Raw genomic sequence first — 20,224 nt, 5'->3', positions numbered from 1 at the left:
AGCCATTCGTATTCAACATCGACTTTACAAGGTATTTTCCCTCTATTTTCATCTGATGTCATGACTATGATATGTTTTGTCAACTTTTGTGCTACATCAATCATCACACATACACGAGCGAAATTCAATCTCGTGCATGCTCTCGTTATTGCATCCGGGTAAAGAGGTTTACCCACTGCACTAGCAACCGTACTCAATCCATCAGTGGTCCAATATTCCATAGGAAGGTGTCTAAGTTTAATCCAAATAGGTACATGCTTATGTTGGAGCTTTCTCATGGCCATACCTGGTTCCCACTTTTGCAAAACTATTAGTTGTCCTTGGAACAACCAAGGTCCCCCTTCGATCACGTCTTCCATATCAATAAGTGTTTTAAATTGAAAGAAAAAGAATCCATTAGCTGTCGCTGTGACCTCCTTCAGTGCTTGCCACATCGAATGAACGTATTCCTTCAGATGATGATAATACGGCTTTTTCCCCAGAAAATATCCGACAGCCGTAGTTTTCCAACATTTGGATCCATCACGTACTGTGTACAAGGACGGCCGGACTATAGTTTCCCCATTTTGAACTGTTGGGGCGATAAAAGATAACATTTTACGGGACGAATTATTAAACGCGTGGGCAATTTTATCTTCATCAATCGCATTAGGGCTAGCATGTAGTGGTATGTTCCCAACAAATAATCTAGTCGGAATAGTTCTTAAGCCTATCATACAATATTATTGTATCTTGGACAAGGTTCTTATAATATGGAGCTATATAATTCAGACTACTATATTTTAAATATTTATGCATGTAATTTAATATAAAAATTATAAGTTATATAATATACTTTTTTATAAAATTAAATTGAGCTTGTAAATAGTTTTCTTTGTAAAACATATTTTCATATTGAACTTGTAATTTTTTTTTATGTATTATATAGTTTATATAAAGTTATACATTTTGAACATTATTGTTTAAATAAAAATTTGAGTGAAAATTTTAAAATTATTAAAAGTAGTTTTGAGAGAGATTTTTTAATTAAATATACTTAGGAAGTGAAAAAAAAATATAAAAATAAGTTAAAAGGGTGTTTTTGTTCTGTCAACACTAAATTACTTTTTTACCGGGACTTTATTATAAACAAAAATTTGAGGGAAAATTTTAAAATTACTAAAAGTAGTTTGAGAGAGATTTTTTTAATTAAATATACTTAGGAAGTGAAACAAAAAATATAAAAATAAGTTAAAAGGGTGTTTTTGTTCTGTCAATACTAAATTAACTTTTTACGGGAACTTTTGTTATAATAAACATAATTTAGGGTCAAAATGTATAATAAAAATTTTATAATTTTGTAAAAGGTTTATTAGCGGTAAGATGGTCGCATGGTAAAACATATTTCAACTCTCTCCTCTTTCTCTCTCTCTCTCTAGGCTTTTGTTTTTCATGGATTGCACGAAAAATTCCCCAATTGGTCGTATCTATTCGATCGAAACGGTAAGCAAATGCGCGTTCCTGATTTCCAATTAGCTTATACGCTATTGTTGGCTTACCCATTTTCTATCTCGTGCTGTGATTTATCGAATGTTTTGGTTTAATTTTGTAGGAATATGGAGGCGGAGATTTGGAAGCGAAAATTGACATGTTGCTGAATGTGGAGGAAAATTGACATGTTGCTGAATGTGAAAGCAGGTGAAGTTCATGGTGGTATGGCCGACTCAAGGGTTCGAATGTGATGGTACGGCAGCACCCGCGGGAGAAGCAGCTGAGGATGTGGGTACAAATCCAAGAAAGGAAAACCCCGCTGGAAAAAACCCTTAAACCACCGTTTTCTCCCCATCATCAAACCCCACCCACACTCACATGGTGAAACCCTCTCACCTTCATTTCTTTTTTCTTGTGTTCATTTCTCACCCAAAAAACAGAGTAAAGAAAACCAAGAAAGCAGGGGGGAGAGACAGAGCGAGAAGGAGGCCTCAAATTATGGTATTGCGAAATGTTACTGCTGTTTGAACAATCCTTCTTGGCCCAATATTTTCTTATTGTTCATATATTGATAGATAAAGAAGGAATACTGGAATACTCTCTGTTGATGTCCTAAGTTTGCTCTCACTTCCTTGCTTGCAAATACTTTCTCCCTCCATCTTACATGTCATCTTTATCTTGCTTTCTAGTGCTTCTTTCATTTAATTTTTGCTTTGACAATCCTAATGTGTTTAACTTGCTCTATTATAATATCATATGGTCAGTAATTTTCTTCTACTTAAAATTAGAAAAATGTTACTAAGGATTGTTGGAACAGTTTACATCTGAATTTGATGAATGTCTTCTTCTAGGTTTGGGATTACACTGGTTTTGGATATACAAGGTACAATGCCAGAGACATTAACAAAGAAATACTAGGGTAAGCACAATTCTGCAGCTGTCTCCTTCCGTGATGAAACCTGTAATGTTCACAGATAATCTTGTTTGTGGTTTTCATTTAGGTGTGTTGTGGAGAATAAAGTGCTTCATAGATCTTTATTATCATGCTTCATAGGCCTTTCCCTAATTTTTTTTTTCTTTTTTTCGTTTAATCCGTAATACCCAAACCTGAGGGTATGTGTCTGTATAATTTTCCCGTAATCTTCCTTTGTTATTCCAGCTCTTAAGATGTGACAATTTGTAAGACATGAACATTTATCTAAATCATGAGTGTTCCATGGTCGCTTAGGTGTCATTGTTAAGAGGATATAAATCAGACAGGAGACCTGCAAACTTGACAATGATGGCAATTCTGGATGGCTTCAGAAGGCATATTCCGATGATTTCAGGCCACTCAATGTACCGCGTGCTGCTGCATTCCAAGGGGCTCATTATATTTCACCATTGAAAAGGCAAATAATCTCGTATGCATCTGGTGAGCAGAGATTTCCGCTTTTCTTATGACTTGTAACAATTAATTTTCAGAACCATGCTAGTTCTTTTTGTGAATGATGAATTCTATTACATGAAGTTTTAATGGAAGCCACTTTTTCTTTTGTAATGTTTGGTCCCCTTGACCTGTCCAAATCCAATTTTCATCCCTCTTTATCTTCTATAATTCAAGAACCAGCTTCAATTTCTGATGGTTTTAAGGGCCTTCACAGTTTATCATTGTTGGTTATTACCACGAACAGTTCAGTCTCCTTTCCAAGTTGAAGACATTCATCTTCTAATACCATATTGTGAGTGAGAGGGTGTTTCTGCTGTTTGAACAATCCTCAAATTAGGATTTCCTGTACAGTTTGGTCTTATGTAGACTTTATTCGAGATATTCCTGTATTTAGTCAGTTTGGGTAATATTGAAGCTGATGAGCTTCTGCTCAAATATTGTTTCATTTGGTAATTTACTGAGTTGTGGAGCTTTGTGAGTACGTGTATCATGAATGATTATGCTACTCAAGATTGAATTATGATCAGCTACCCCCAAAACACTTTTATTGTATTTGTTCTCGAAAATATTCAACTTGTTAATAGATCTGAAACTTATGCGAACCGATTCATTAGTTCATTGGTAGTGCTAGCTATTCTTTCGAGTGGATGGGTGGGCTGGTCCTCGTCCTACGTTTATCTTTTTAATGTTGTTCAAGGGTTGAAGGAGTATAATATTTGGGCATGGAGATTGGGTGGTATTAAGTTAAGCACTAGTAGCACAATGACATCGGGAGGAAAATAAATGGAACATAATTATTGTCAAAATCTTTTAGGTACCTTTGAGGACTTACCATGCTGGCGATCAACATAACAAAGCACGACGGTCTTGTTTATAAGAGTGTCACTTTTGGCTGTGTTTGTGTGTATATTCATGTTGTTCTTAGTTGTATGTTGCCCTTATAAGTTCATGATTGATGGTTGGTTAAGGCTTCGTCTTAACAACTACTTATCTTTTTTAAGCAATGCACTGGTTGTTCATATATATATATGTGTGTGTAGACATTTGCCACATCTAATGCATTTATCAACGTCTTTGTGTTAAAATGTTTCTGGACCACATAGGTAACCAAGCTTGTACACTCGTTTAAGGAAGGTTCGGAGGAATGGTCCAAGAAGGCGGTAGAGCTTGAGGATTCATGAAGACTTTAGACGTAAGTTCTATTTGTAATTTATTTATCCAACAATGGCGAATGATGCACAGTACACTAATTCCTCTTGTGAACATGCAGTTTGGTTGTGGAATTTCAAAATTATCTGTTTGTCTTATGTCTTCATGCATGCTGGACGCGAATGGAAGGTGTATGAGCTGGCAAAGACGGTCTTTGAAAACAATGAAACAGAAACTAGAAAGTCTTTGCAAAGTGATAATGGTGGTAAAAAGTTGATCATTTTCTTGGCTTTCACTCTTCATTTCATTCATCAAGCATTCCTTTATATGTTTGCATTGTTATCTTGAGTTCTCGATATTTATCATCTACATTATGGGGTTGTGATTTTCTTTTTATCTATGGCAAGTTTGTTCCTTTGATAAATAGTGTTGGATGCTTTTTTAGTGATTTTCAGTTACTTTACTACTGTGGTGTGGGTGTTTCTCATCTTGTTTAATTTGGTTGTGCTTTTATGTTATCTCATTCAAGTAAACGATGTGTATTGTGTTCTTTGTGGTATATCAAGCTCTGTGAGACATTTTGTTGTTGGGATGTCTGTAATTGTTTAGCATTTTAGGATTAGACTCTTGGTTCAATTGAAATTACATGAAACTTCTCATATTCTAATTTTGATTTGAACAGCCCAATTCACCTTCCAAATGAGATAAAACCATTTCAAAAGTAAAGAATTCCATGACATATATGTAGTGTTAATTAACACATAGGAACCAGAGGGTAACTTTTTTTAAAATTTTTGTTCATCTTTTGTTATCCTATCACACTACTTTTGTTTTGTTTTCTTTTGCCAGTTACTATCAAACTACTTCCGTTTATATTATTTGTTAGTAATTTGACAAATAAATGTGATTTAGGAAGTCATAAGATTGAGACATGAATGTGCACTAGCGTTATGTGATTGTTGCTTTGATTAACTGTGGAGTCGTTGAGGCATAATTTCATGCATTTTGAATTGCTTTGAAAGAGAGTTGGAATTTCTTTGCTTCTACTAAATCTTAGGATTCTTGTGAGATCATATTTGTTTGCTAAAACTCTACCCGATTGATCCTTATATCCCTAACATGGGACATGCATCCATTTTGAAAAATTCAAAGGCCCTTCCCCTTCCAGAAAAAAAAGAAAGAAAGAAAGAAAAGTAAGAAAAAGGAAATTACATCTACTCCGCTGGTTTAGGTCACTTAGTAACTGGGTAACTTCATCACAAATGTTGTTATTCACGTAAAACGGTGGCCGGAGCTATGAGTATGCAAAGCACTTTAGGTAAAACGTCTTTTGGTTGAGTAACCGGGTGCCTTCACCACAAGTGTTGTCATTCGCGTCAAAAGGCCAGAATGCGACGTTTTTTGGTTGAGTAACCGGGTGCCTTCACCACAAGTGTTGTCATTCGCGTCAAAAGACCGGAAAACGGCCTAAAGAACACAAGTCGTGGGCAAAAACAAAGGAAAAAAAAAGAAAAAAAAAGCCGTGACTAAAACAAAAGGGGAAGAAAAAAGAAAAAAAATTCATTAGTGGCCAAAGAAAAGAAAGAAAAGCGGAATCTGTCCCGACTAGGTAGGTGTGAGGAGATAAAAGGGTATTGTGATAGCATCGAGGATGATAACACTTTGAAATCCATAGATTTTGTGGAAGCTTGATTGTCCTCCTCTATACTTGGCAAAACGAAGTGCTGTGATGTGATTGGCCTCTTACCCTTGTTATGATAAGTTAGCATTTGCATAATGTGTTGCGGCGTTTGTGTTTTGAGATTATGTGCCCATAGTATTTCATTCTGTTGGAGGCAATAACTTTAATGACATTGCGGCAGTCCTTTCTTTTCTTTATTGATTTATTAAAAAATTGTCACATTTCTTAGTGCTGAAAATTTTTGTGTAAAATCCTCTACTTTGGCATGCCTTTTCTTATGTGACTACTATTTTTGGTTGGGAGGAGGAGGAGATAGATTCTGGCCTTGTATTTATTGTAACAATATTTAAATTCTATATTATTATAGTTTTCTTTAATCTTAATGAATTATTCCCTTTAGATTGCCATCCCAGCAGGGTGAGGGTGCAAGTTCAGTATATAGCAGTAGTGCATCTTACATGACCGCCCCTTAAAAGGAAAATGTATGTGCTTGCATGTATGAGTTAAAGAAGTCTACCATGGTGCATATAGACAAGTATTATAAATTTTTCACTTCTAATCTATACTGGCCCATGAATGTGGTTTATCCAGGTATGTGAGGTTGGGAATCATTGTTAACTAATAATTGATAATAAAATCAGATTCCTTTTTTGTGTTCCATCTTCTGTTAAACTCTTTAATGAAGTTCATCAGATATCTTTCAGTTACATTTGCTACACTTGGTGAGAACACCAGATGATGTCCCTGGATGTGCTTCTTAGTGCTGGTGTTCCGTGGTGCAGGTGACTATTTATATGCTATCATATCATCTTTATCATTTGTCCCCTACACTCTTATGCAGAACCCATTCATTAGTTCATTGGTAGTGCGAGCTATTCTTTCGAGGGGCTAGGTGTGTTAGTGCTCTCCTGCATTTATCTTTTTATGCTCTTGAAGTGTTGAAGGAGTAAAATTCAAGTCCATACTCGACAATAGATATTGGGCGGTATTGAGTTATGAGCTCACAGCAAGGCGTTTTAAATGAAAAAAAGATTACATCATGAGAAGAATATATGGAACATAAGTACTGTAAAAATCTTAGGTACCTTTGAGGACTTAGCATTTTGCTAGGGATTTTCTTATCCATTGAAAATCAACAGATACAATTAGATACCATCATTTGTAATTAGGTCTATGTTACTTTTTGTTGCCCTGCATCTTTAGTGATTTAATCTTTGGTTGCATTGTAAGTCACTCTCTTAAATCAATGTTTTTCTTGACTACTGGTGCAAAAAGCTCGAGAATTTGTTGTCAGTTCCCAAGAGCTTATCACTCAGGGTTCAGTCCTGGTAAGTCGCTTGTGGTAAGTCTCTTGTACTGGCTTAATTCCTATCGATATTTATGTTGATCTATCTAGAGAAGTTATTTAATATCAATATCTGAAATTAAAGTGCTTATTCTGTTTATTCGATCTTATTATTTTAGGATATTATTGTGGAGATGCTGCTGATATGGCTAATACTGAATCGTTGACCGTTGCAAGAGAAGCTGCAATACATAGTGCAGCTATTAGGTGTCCTCCAATGGTGTCTCGCTTCCAGTTATCATATGATCTTGCAGTCTCGTTATGTTCTAGGTTTGTTTTCTTTTCTTATGTGTGATCCTCTTCTGGTATCACGCAGAAATGGTCTCTTGGAAATTTAGTATTTTACCGGCATTCCTTTTCTTGTTATGCCCCTGTGCAGAAACTTATGGTAAGATAATAATTATTATTTAAAATTGAAATATATGCAAATAATTGCTTCATTTATGTAATATATGACTTTTGATCACAATTGGAATGCTAATTACTGTGTCGCGCTGTAGAATGATGCATGTTAGTTGGAGCTAAATGAAGGTAATTTGGTGGATATCTCTAAGTCATAAAGTATCAGAGCATTTTAGAGGATGCTTGATGGTTTTGATTTTTTGAGTGCAATAATGGCAATATACTAAAATCGTCCACAACAGTAGACATACTGTCCCCATATTCTTTTACTATTCCTTTCTCGAATTATGATATGCCTGTTGCTATGTAAATTGTTGAACTTATGTACATGAGCATGCAATTGCAATCTCTGGGGATTTTGGCATCTAACTATTTGGACAATGCTCTGGTCCGTTGTTGTGGGATGGGATGTTTGATGCTACATTTAGGATATTCTATACAGTTTGGTCTTATGTAGACGTTATTGGTGATATTACTTTTTTTTAGTCAGTTTGGGTAAGATTGAAAGTGATAAGCTCGTGCTCAAGTATTGTTTCATTTACTAATTTACTGAGTTGTGAAGCTCTGTGAGTACATGTATCATGAATGATTATGCTAGTCAAGATTGGTTTATGATCAGCTACCCCCAAAACCCTTCTATTGCATTTGGTCTCTGAAATATGCAACTTGTTAATAGATCTAGATCTGAAACTTTGAAATAATTAAGCAGGCTGTTCAATTTGAGAATTGGAGTTCATTGGGTTTAGGCCTTGAATTGGTATCCTTTTGTCTATACCTGTATCATCCAGAATGGTACCATGATGCCAATCAGGATCACCATGAACTCTGTGCTTCCTGTTTCCATCATGTCTGCTGACTTGTATTGAACTACTCTAGCTCTTTGCGGATCTTGGGGATCTTCAATAGCACTGAAGTGTTGTTTATATATCAAACTACTGCTGAACTGATGGAGTTGAATTAGTATCTAGTTTCTATAGAGACTAATTACTGGACTACAGACTATGATCATGATCATTCTGTTGCAGTTTTTCGCCACGGAATATGAAATAAAGTAATTTCTACTGTGATAACGAAGAATTTTTCGCTCTTATGATCATCTACATTTCTTAGACTAAATATATATATTATTAATTAGTTACTGAACGAGGTTCTTTCTTATTTACTTTGTTATTTAAATAGGATATCTATGGTAGAGAAATTTCTGTTTTTCCTGCGCCAAAGGGACAAATAATGACATGGAAGGAGTCTTTACTTGATACACCTACCTATAGTTGGGTATGCTTGTTTTGCAATGTTCCTAACACGGGCGTGTTCTTTTTCAGGTAGGAGATGTGGCATTGTCCATATTTTACAGTATAGTAGCCCCTCATTCAAATATAGATGATGCTAGAGATTGTTACACCAACCCCCAGAGTAAAGAGGATCTTGTCAAGCTCACGTTGTCTTCCACATATTGCACAAGTAATATTTTTAAGTGCCTGTCCTTCTATTGGTTGTGTGTGCTCTTGTCCCAATTTGGCCAACTGAAAAATCTACTCAGACTTATTAGAATAAAAAATTGCTAAAAACGCAGAAAGTTATGCTTATTATTGTATCTTTTGTTTATCTACCTGGAGAGCATGAAAAATGTAAAGGTTGATATGTGGTTCAAATAAGTCCCATCAACCTTTGTCCTCAAATATTTGAGATTTTCAATCTGGCAGTTCTATGATTTGTATTCGCTTAGGGATAGTAAGTCGAGGATTATGTTGATGGATATGCGAGGGTGGTGTAGAGCATTTCCGACTTCTGTTAAAAGAGTTCTAAATTTTGCTTGTACGTAGATCTGGTACAAGTTGGTTCAAAAGAATTATGAAGGGCTGTTCATTTTGTTTTTCCCTTCCCTCAATCTTTACTCGCTTCAATGATCAGGCCATTCTTTCACGTACATAAAGCACTGGGCCCCTTAAAGCATTCCTTTGGTTATGAGCTTGGTTACATAAAAGATTGATGTGTGGCACGTAGAGTAAAATAGGATCAGAGCTTTATCCTACAATAAACCGGTTGCCTTGCAAGCCATTTAAAATGGGAGTCAGTTGTCCGGTATTTATGCTTATCGTCACATGAGATGCACATTGGAGACTGATTGAGCAAACAACTGTAGAAGGGTCACTGGAACTATTGCACCTCCTTAAACTAAGATATAGTTTTCCTGTAATATGCACTTAGGATATCCATGTTTACTAGTATCCTTAAACTCCTGGTGTTTTAAAGATGCAACTTTTCATATTCTCTTGTGCCTTTTCATGGTAATTATATTATAACACTTTCACTTTGGAAGTGGGGTAACTTTTGTTCCTTTCTTTGCCTTCCACACAGGTTTGAGATGTTTTCGTTATTTTTTCTTTTGTTTTTAAGCTGAACTAGGCAGTGGCTCGATGGTGGCTCCCTCAATATGCACATTGTTTCTCAATTTCAGAGCTTCAGTTAATGAACCAAACTCTTTCCTCTATTTCTTATGTGCAGGCAATGCTTTCTGGTGAACCAACTATTGTTGATGCTGTTGCTGCTCTACTGAAAGCTATAGTTACTAGGAACCCAAAAGCAATGATCCGACTATACAGTACAGGCGCATTTTCTTTTGCTCTGGCTTACCCTGGATCTAATCTTCTTTCAATTGCCCAACTCTTCTCAGTGACTCATGTTTATCAAGCTTTTCATGGTGGTGAGGAAGCTGCAGTTTCCTCTTCTCTACCTTTGGCGAAACGAAGTGTTTTGGGCGGCCTCTTACCTGAGTCATTGCTTTATGTACTGGAACGTAGCGGCCCAGTTGCTTTTGCCGCAGCAATGGTTTCTGATTCTGACACTCCTGATATTTTGGACACACAAGATGCGAGCAGAAAATCTGATCCGTCAGGTAGCCCTGAATCTGCAACTGGAGTTTGCTACTTGTCTTTCACCCCAAGCATCTTTTGTTAACATTTAGTATTTACATTCTAAAACATGGTGGTGCTGCATTTAACTCTCAGTTTTATTTGATTAGGTTCTTCAGCATCTTGGTGATTTCCCTCAGAAATTGTCACAGCATTGTCATTCCTTATATGACTATGCTCCAGTGCCACCAGTGACATCCGGAGCTGAAAGATGAAATGTGGTGTCATCGTTATTATCTTCGAAACTTATGTGATGAAATTAGATTTCCTAATGGCCTATTGTTGAACATGTTGAGTTTTTGCAATCATTGCTAGTAATGTGGAGAGAAGAGTTAACTCGAAGGGCAATGGACCTTTCTGAAGAAGAAGCTTGCAAGATACTAGAGATTTCTATTGATGAAGTATCCAGAGAAGACGCCCCTAAGAAACCAAGTTTTGAGTCGGTTGAGGAGATACCTGATATATCAAAGCAGATTGAGTATATTGATGAGGAAAAGCTCAAGAGACAGTATAGGAAACTTGCAATGAAGTATCATTCAGACAAAAATCCTAAAGGGAGGGAGAAGTTTCTGGCAGTGCAGAATGCTTATGAGTGCTTGCAGGTATGCCAAATTCCTTGATCCTGTGTGAGGATCTGTCGTTACTGATAAAAAACGGAGACTATATGATTAAGCTTGAGAAAAAAAAAAGAACATATAGACAAGGGATCTTATAAGCTGCCAGATCTTATTTCAAATGAATTAGTCAACTTGTTTAGACACCGTTTTCACAATTAAGCTGTTTATTTGATTGGTAGAAACTGCTCTAAAGGTGTTTATGCTGTCAAGATGAGCCAAATGCTTTTTTACACATATAAATGGATATCGGTATTGATTTTAAATATATCTTGGAACTAGGAAGGACACGGGACTTTATATATATATATATATTTAATTCTTAGATATGATACTACCTTTAAGGTGTGGACCAAGAAATAAATTTAAATATATAAATTTAAGTGGCTTTTGCGGAAGAGTGAAAATGTAAATCATAGGGCTTTCCTTTGAGGTTTGGACTACTTACATATGTTTCCCTTTGGTTTTGTTGCCTGCATCTAATATTTCATTCTGCAATCAGTACACTTCTTGGAATATGATCAGCAAAGTTGGACAAAATTCCTGAGTTGAACCCTACATATGAGGATTTTTATGAGGCATGTCTTTGGCCGGAATGCAATCCTCTTTAATTTGTTGTATTTCTTCATATTTGAGTTCCATGTTTCATATTTTCTTTTTAGTGATCTACTGCTTTCTTATTCCTCTCCCTTAGGTGACCGTGCAAGGATTGCAAGGTCCCCAGAGTTGGAGGTGGTTGCTTCTCTTAAAGGGCCAGTGTATTCTATATAGGCGATATGGGAGTGTATTGATGCCATTCAAATATGCTGGATATCCTATGCTCTTAAGTGCCATTACAGTGGACAAGGATGATAACAATTTTCTTTCCTCTGATCAAGCACATCTTCTAGTTGCATCCTCGGAGCTTGTTTGGTTGACGTAAATTCATCATCTGCCTTTAATTTCCATATCATTCTTCTTTAGATAAGTACTTTGTAAATGTACTTTTGCTTATGCAATTTCCACATATTTAACTTTCAGGTGCGAGTCTTCATCATTGAATGGTGAAGAGCTTGTGAGAGATGGTGGAATACCTCTTCTTGCAACCCTCCTTTCCCGTTGCATGTGTGTGGTCCAACCAACAACTCCTGCCACTAAACCGTCCGCCACTATTGTCGCTAACATAATGTGAACCTTTCCAGTTTTGGGTCAGTTTGAAAGTGCGAGAACTGAGATGCTCGAATTTTCAGGATTAGTTGATGACATTGTTCATTGCACTGCACTTGAGCTTGTTCCTGCTGCTATTGATGCTGCCCTGCAGACCATTGCTCACCTTTCTATGTCCTCTGAAATTCAAAATGCCCTTCTGAAGGCTGGTGTACTGTGGTAAGATAGATCATTATATTGTTATGATTATGCTTTCATCAGTTTTCTAGCATGAGATTCTAGTTTCTGGAAGTTCGCAGAACACTACTGTTTCTGTTATGGATTTCTTGACCGTCCTTTTATATTTATCGCTTAACCTGGTTTCAAGTGACATATTGCTTAGTGACTTAGTTTCTATTCGTTCATTACTTTTCACTCTTTTGCCCATATAATTCTTTGTAGCTCATATATGGATATTGAATAATGAAATTACCCATATTGGTCTATTTATAATGCTCTTTGTGCTCATGTGGATGACTTTGTTGCTGGCATTTTCTCTGTGTCTGTCTGAGCTTGTATAGAAAACTTATTTGCTTGTGAAGGTGGTCATATTTTTATTTTTTTAAATTGAAGAAAATGTTGGAGCTCTAGTGTTGAAGATGCTTTGTGGCGACTATTCTTTGAATGCCAGAATATACTTTTTCTACGTGAAGTGTGAAAACTTGAGCTTTATGAACAATTTGAATTTTGAAGCCACTGCATCAGCTGGCACATGACTGTTACATCTTACAAAAACCACTCAGATGTTTCTCAAAAAACTGCCGTACCTTGATGTTATAGTTTTCTCTTGTGGTCTGTTACTTGAATCGAGGTCCATTTACAAACTTGAGGGTTCATAGAGTTAATGTTTATTTGTACGGTACCTTTTGTCGAGTCAATTTGCTTGCAAAGAGAGTCCAACATTTATTTTAAAATTGAACAAAATCTTGGAACTATTGTGTTGAAGGTACTTTATGGTGACTATTCTTTGAAAGACAAAATTTCTTTATTCTGTGGCATTGTGGAAGTTTATGGTTTATGAACATTGTGAACTTGAAGGCCTCTGCATCAGCTGCTATGTGCCTGTTATATCTTAAAAACCACTCCACTGTTGCAAACTGCTTTATCGTGATGTTATGGTCTTTCTCAGGTGGATTTTTTTTTTTGAATCCAGGTACATTTCAGAAACTTGTGGTTTTATAGGGTCACTTTTTGTTTATTCAGGTACCTTATACCATTGTTGCTCCAATATGATTCGATGGCGGAGGAATCAGATAAGACAGATGCACATGGTGTTGGAACTAGCGTTCAAATAGCAAAAAACATACATGCTGTAAAAGCATCTCATGCCTTGTCAAGGCTTAGTGGTTTGGTTGACGAGGAGATCCCGACGCCCTACAATCAGGCTGCAGCTGATGCCCTTAGAGCTTTACTAACCCCTAAACTTGCAAGCATGCTGAAAAATAAATTTGCAAAATGACCTCCTATTCACATTAAACTCAAACTTGGAGTCCCCTGAGGTAAATGGTGCAGATTTTGCATTTTGACAAAGAAAAAACGTATTGGGTGCTACTTGAGCATTGCCTCATCTTCCTGCATCAGTATCTGCATATTTTCTTTGAATGTTGTGAAACTCAGAGCACTATAATGGGGCAGGCTTCTTAACATACCTTTTCTGATATGTAGGCAGTATTTGCTTCTTCTTCTTTTGTAAGTACTTTGTTGGTTCTATTAGAAGTAGATAATTGGGGGAAAAAAGAGAGGAAAGCAATATGTTCTACATGTTTGTGTTATTAAAAGGTTTCAAATTTACGTCCTTAGATCTTCTTGGCTTTAACTACTTGGTATGTAGTTGTCATGAAGATTCTATAACTGATTCAAGTTTCATTTTTTTTTCTTTTCCCGATTTACTTGTTTACTAGCAAATCCGGGTGGTTTGGTGGCATGGATGTATTCTGGACGTTCTGCATTTAAATTTAGAGAACTTAATTTTCTTTGAACTGTCTTTTGCACTGGACATAGTATTTAATTCAAAGAATCTCTTGCAGCTCAACTATTGGTTCTTTAAGGGAAGAGGTTATTTGTTTGCATCTAATAGAGTATCTTCTTCTGTATATCTATCTTGTCTGATCAAAGAAATTTGGTGTTGGGCCTTAAAACCTATGCCCTTCCTATCTATGACTAGTTGTGAAGTTTCCATGCATTTCTTATGTTTGATATGCGAACCTATTTGCACATTTTCCTCCTCCCCACCCCATAAAAAAAAAACAAAAAAAACAAAAAAAGAAGCTTTTGCACCAGAAGTTCTTTTCACGAGCCTGAAGGTTTTATTTTTTGCATAATGATTAAGAAAAGGTTATCTATTATGTGCAAGCTATAATTCTAATCTATATATAGGTTGTCTTTCTGATAATAATTGGGGTGTGGGTGTTACTTTCCATAACTATCTAGATTGAAAATGTTTTAAACACATATACTGTAGTTCCAAGTGATGGCCATTTGTAGATGCTCTATGCCATAGTTGATGAATTTGTGGGACTCTCAGATATCATGACATAGTTTCACTTGATCTTTCATTTACAGATAATCTGGAATTCCTCCACCTGAGTAGAACTTTTGAAATTTGTGGAAGAGCAGCGTGCAAGCCTTAGTCATCATGGTTCCTATGACCTTAAAGATTCGCATTCCTTTGTTTATGAAGCATTATCTAAGGAGCTCTATATTGGCAACGTATACTTGAGAGTCTATAATGATCAACCAGATTTTGAAATTACTAAGCCTGAGGACTTCTGTCTTGCCCTTGTTGATTTTATATCACATCTAGTCCATAATGCACCCGCTGCAAGCATGGATACTCATGTTAATAGTGATGTAACCACTGATGGATCTGCCGAGCAGCATCTGATGATTCTTCAGCATCACTTGATGGGAAAAGCTTGGAGAGGGAGGATTTGGAACTAGTTAAAAATCTTCAATACGGTCTGCTATCCCTTCAGGTAGAAGTCTGGTGGCTTTTCGTCTGACACTTTTTTAGTCACCCTTGACACCTTTTTTTCTGTAATTTATGTAATTTCAGCACTTGTTGACAAAGAATCCGAATTTAGCTTCAGTGGTCTCCACAAAGGAGAAGCTATTCCCCTCTTTGAATGCTTTTCTCTTCCTGTTTCTTCATCAAGCAACATTCCTCAGCTATGTCTACTTGTTTTGTCACGGTTGACAACATATGCACCTTGTGTGGTTTTCATTCTTGAAGTTCTCTTGCCAATACAAGGTATGCTGATCTCATAGATAGCGGTTTCTTAAGAATTCTATCTTGCGCTCTAAAATGGAAATCTGTGTAGAAGAGATTCCGTTGCAGCAAAGAGCCGCAGCAGCTTCGCTATTAGGGAAGCTTGTTGGCCAGACTATGCATGGGCCTAGAGTGGCGATAAGTCTGGCAAGATTTCTACCTGATTTCCTTGTCTCGGTAATCAGGGATGGTCCTGGTGAAGCAGTTGTGATTGCTCTTGAACAAACAACAAAACTCCTGAACTAGTCTGGACTCCAGCAATGGCTGCATCGTTGTCTGCACAAATAGCAACTATGGCTTCGGATCTGTACCGTGAACAGGTGAAAGGACGTGTTGTTGATTGGGATGTACCTGAGCAGGCCTCTGGCCAACAGGAGATGAGAAATGAACCTCAGGTATAACTGTTGTGTGCTGCAGATGTACTCTTTTGTTTTTGATTGATTACATGGATGTTCTAAAGAACGCTAATTCTGTTTAATGACTTACATCATGTATTGCTGTCTAGGTTGGAGGGATCTATGTTAGGTTATTCCTGAAAGATCCCAAATTTCCACTTAGAAATCCCAAGAGATTTCTTGAAGGGCTGCTGGATCAGTACCTTACATCCGTTGCCGCCTCACAATATGATGGCCAAGCTGTTGACACTGAACTTCCTCTACTTCTTTCTGCTGCCCCGGTCTCTTTACTCAGGATGTACCCCGCTCTTGCAGATCATGTTGGATATCTTGGTTATGTGCCCAAACTTGTGTCTGCAGTAGCCCATGGAGCAAGCAGAGAAACAATAGCTTCAGAAACCTATGTATCTGAGGATGGTTCGTCGCAACAAAATTCACAAACTCCTCCGGAGCGAGTTCGCCTTAATTGTTTACGTGTTCTACATTAGCTTGCAGGTAGCACCACCTGTGCAGAAGCTATGGCAGCCACTAGTATTGGGACACCCCAGATATGCTGTGGTTTTAAGCAGCCCCCCTTTTTTCCCCTCCAAGAAAATATCATACAAAAGATGTGTTTATCTGATTAAAAATCTGTTGCTAAGTTTGGTATTGTTCTGATGAGCTTTTTCTTCAGGTAGTTCCACTTCTGTTGAACGCGATTGGTTGGCAAGGTGGAAGCATCCTAGCTCTTGAAACCTTACAGCGTGTTGTAGTTGCAGGGAATCGAGCAAGAGATGCACTTGTTGCACAGGGTCTCAAGTGAGCATCAATATCTCTTTAGACCCTAAGTTGTAGAATTGTTATGCATGTGAAATGTGCAGACGCGGTTAATGAAACAACAATGCGCATAAATTCATCTGTGTTTTCATGATAAATTTTCTAAGATGGGTGCATAAGTAATGCAAATCATGCAATTAGTATTTATTAGATACAAAGTAATTTTCGGCCCACAACGTGCAATTATCTGTCACCTGGGCTAAGATATGGGTGGGTGATTGAGTCTGTTTTTAGAATATTGTTGGGATATGCATGCTGATAAAACTATTGTTGCATGTTCTATGTGTCATGCAATAGTAACATGGCATATAATCGTTGTAGGGTTGGTCTTGTGGAAGTTCTTCTTGGCCTTCTTGACTGGCGAGCTGGGGGAAGAAATGGGCTTTGTTCACAGATGAACTGGAATGAGTCAGAAGCAGCAATTGGCCGGGTTCTTCAAATTGAGGTCTGTACCATATCATGATTTGTGTGAACACATACTGCCTTTTCTGCATGGTGGTTTGGAAAATTCAGATGGTGCCTTTAGATTAAATGATAAATGGCTTTATATCCAAGTATAGAACATTTGCAATTTAACTAACATAAAATGCCAGACCAACCTTGTGGGACAGAAGTGGTGCATAATTAGCAAAAGAAATTATGTTCTGAATTCATATGATAAGTTGCTCAAGGTGGTCTGAGTTCTATATTTTTTTAATTTCTCCAGAAATATATTTGTGTTTATAATCTCTTCGTGTTCATAATCCCTTTGCTGTGGGATCTTCCATGTTTCCTTCAAAGGACAAGGAAAAACAATATGCACACCAAAATGAAAAGCTCTAAAAGGATTAGTAGTTTACAAGTCCTTGTTAAAAGCTTTTCTTGAGGTATTGTGATTGTTTCGTGAGTTTTTTGATTAGCATGCGAGAATACTAAGTGAATAATGATTTATTTAGGCTTAAGAAAATTAAAGCTGCTGAGAAGATTTCTGTATCTTCGTTTCACATGTATCTTTGATCTGCTTTGCACTGTAGATGCAGGCTTATTAAGGAGTTCTTCCATACTCTCGCATAGGATGGGCAGGATAAGGTCAGCTAATAGTGGGGTCTAGTTTTGGTCTAGGTAATAGAACCGCCAGGATAATAGATCATATGCTCTGAATTTGTGGATTGATCATGCATAGTGCATGAGTTTTAATACATTTTAGTGGGTAATGTTGTGACACTGCAGATTATCAGGAAACATGGAGTGTAAATGAATTTTTGAAAAGCATGAATTGTTCTGAAATAATTTACATGCTAAATGTATGTGATACATGAATTAAATATTGAAAAGCATATTTTTTTTAAAACTAATTTGCACACCAAGTATATGTGAAACACAATTGACAGATATGATGGTTTTTAGAATTCAATGGATCTTTTAGTAATTTAATATTCAGAAAAAGATGTCATATTTTGTTGTAACGAATCTTCCAATAGACGTTATTGGTGATATTCTTTTGTTTTAGTTAGTTTGGGTAAGATTGAAAGTGATGAGCTCCTGCTCAAGTATCGTTTTATTTGGTAATTTACTGTGAAGCTTTGTGAGTACATGTATCATGAATGATTATGCTACTCAAGATTGGTTTATGATCAGCTACCCCCAAAACCCTTCTATTGTATTTGGTCTCTGAAATATGCAACATGTTAATATATTAGATCTGAAACTTTGAAATAAATTAAGCAGGCTGTTCAATTTGAGAATTGGAGTTCATTGGGTTTAGGCCTTGAATACCATCCTTTTGTCTATACCTGTGTATCATCCAGAATGGTACCGTGATGCCAATCAGGATCACCATGAACTCTGTGCTTCCTGTCTCCATCATGTCATCTGTACATTGTACTGACTTGTATTGAACTACTCTAGCTCTTTGCGGATCTTGGGGATCTGAATTAATACATTATTCAATTTCTATAGGCAGTTGTTCATCATCTTGTAATAAAAATTATTGGAGGTTTTCGCTGGTTTTACTCAATCTAGGCTTAAAACTCATCAGCTAAACTTAAGCAAGCTAGTGAAACATAATATCAAGTTGAAGTTAGTGTCATTTTGTCTCTTTGCTTAACAGATGATCCGGTAGTTGTGGTTTGTCATATTTCATCTATTCTGTCTATTTTAACCATTTGTGTCATGATTGCCTGCAAATTGTGGTGTCCTAGAAATCTTGCAATCTCTTGAAACTCAAACAATACAAATAGACTTTGTTTGTAGTTTTTTTGTTTAAAATTTATGGGGCAATAAAATGATGTTTGAACTTTTTTTTGCACCAATCTCTGATGCGTGCTAGATGGTCTAGATGGTTTGATTTCCATACAGGCAACGAAGAAAATTACACCGCCAAACTTGCGAAAGACTTTCAGGCATATTTGAAAGTCTGCTTAAAGGGAGACGGCGAGTACTCCTTTTGTTCCCCAAGCCATCTTCCTTCTAGGTAATATATTCTATGGGATAGGATGCTATCCAAATGAGTTCGACTCTGGAATTTTTTTTTGTTTGTGGTTTCTGTAATGACAAAACTATGGACAATATTTTATAGTTTGTGAAATTTGCATTAACTGGTGAACCATTTACGTAATCTCATACCACTTTCTATGTTAAACTATATTGTTAGGATGTGGCTTAGATTTTGAAACTACTATCTCCTGCAGCTACTCAGCAGGCGATGCAGATATAAGAGTCCGATACAGTGAGCTCGTCTTGTGAATCTAGGAGGTACACCAATTAAGGAATTTTAACGTTTGTGGTAAATGTAATTTGAAAATGACAAACATATAATAAACCATCTTTTCATCAACAGGCCATTGTAAATTTGGTTTAGCATGAAATTGAAATGAGATTCACTATTTGCGAACTATACATAGTGTTTGTAACATTGTAAAAGTACTTGCATTTGTGGTTTTTCATCCAACATATGTTATGGTACCCGTCGCATGTGCAACTTCATCAAATTTGTCCTGTCGCCTTCTAATTTATAGGTCTTTCTTTTTCTTTCATTTTTGTCTTCCATCTTTCTTTTAAACTCTTCCAATGAAGTTCATCACATAATTTTTTTTCAGTTGCATTTGCTACACTTGTTGAGAAGACCATGGTGATGGAAGTGCTTTAGTATTGGTGTTCCGTGGTGCAGGTGACTATTCATATGCTATCATATCATTTTTATCATTTGTCCCCTAATGTTGTGTTGTTGGGTTCTCATTTTCTTGGATTTTTGACTAATTGGAGCGTATTTCTTCATTGTTTTTGCTGCTCTGATTAATTTATCTAGTAATAATAGCTTTTGTGTTCTACCACCTTGCATATTGGCTTCTTTGCTGCTGAAACTCTTTTATTGTTCTCCATTTTCAACTTTCTTGTTCACAGCATATATAGACAACTAAGATATTGTAGAACTCTTGTAAAGCTAATTTACTCTTGTGGTAGAGATTGTGTTCTTGCTTGAGTCCATGTTGAAGTGACTTCCTCCTCGCTTATACAACTCTTTGACAGCATAAGAATTGGCGGGTGATTAATACAGTTGTTCAACAAAACCTTCCAGCC

The 20,224-nt window shown here is 36.6% G+C and overlaps 1 protein-coding gene across 1 annotated transcript; it reads left to right on the top strand.

Annotated features, from left to right (window-relative positions):
- The first annotated feature begins 4,123 nt into the window (after positions 1-4,123).
- On the top strand, positions 4,124-19,046 carry LOC105178994 (dnaJ homolog subfamily C GRV2). The gene is given in 25 exon segments (XM_088886204.1): positions 4,124-4,313; positions 7,194-7,294; positions 7,391-7,462; positions 8,656-8,751; positions 8,799-8,863; positions 8,865-8,937; positions 9,982-10,331; positions 10,333-10,372; positions 10,499-10,584; positions 10,586-10,656; positions 10,659-10,990; positions 11,697-11,920; positions 12,023-12,367; positions 13,391-13,643; positions 13,645-13,686; positions 14,750-15,062; positions 15,065-15,162; positions 15,243-15,297; positions 15,300-15,437; positions 15,508-15,684; positions 15,687-15,850; positions 15,961-16,402; positions 16,528-16,648; positions 16,988-17,111; positions 18,975-19,046. Coding segments are annotated over 25 exon segments (3,981 nt in total). The 3' UTR covers positions 18,984-19,046.
- The last annotated feature ends 1,178 nt before the right edge of the window (positions 19,047-20,224 follow it).

This window comes from Sesamum indicum, linkage group LG10, assembly GCF_026168435.1.
Source record: "Sesamum indicum cultivar Baizhima isolate 11 linkage group LG10, ASM2616843v1, whole genome shotgun sequence".
NCBI lineage: Eukaryota > Viridiplantae > Streptophyta > Magnoliopsida > Lamiales > Pedaliaceae > Sesamum > Sesamum indicum.
This window is presented reverse-complemented; position numbering and strand designations above follow the sequence as displayed.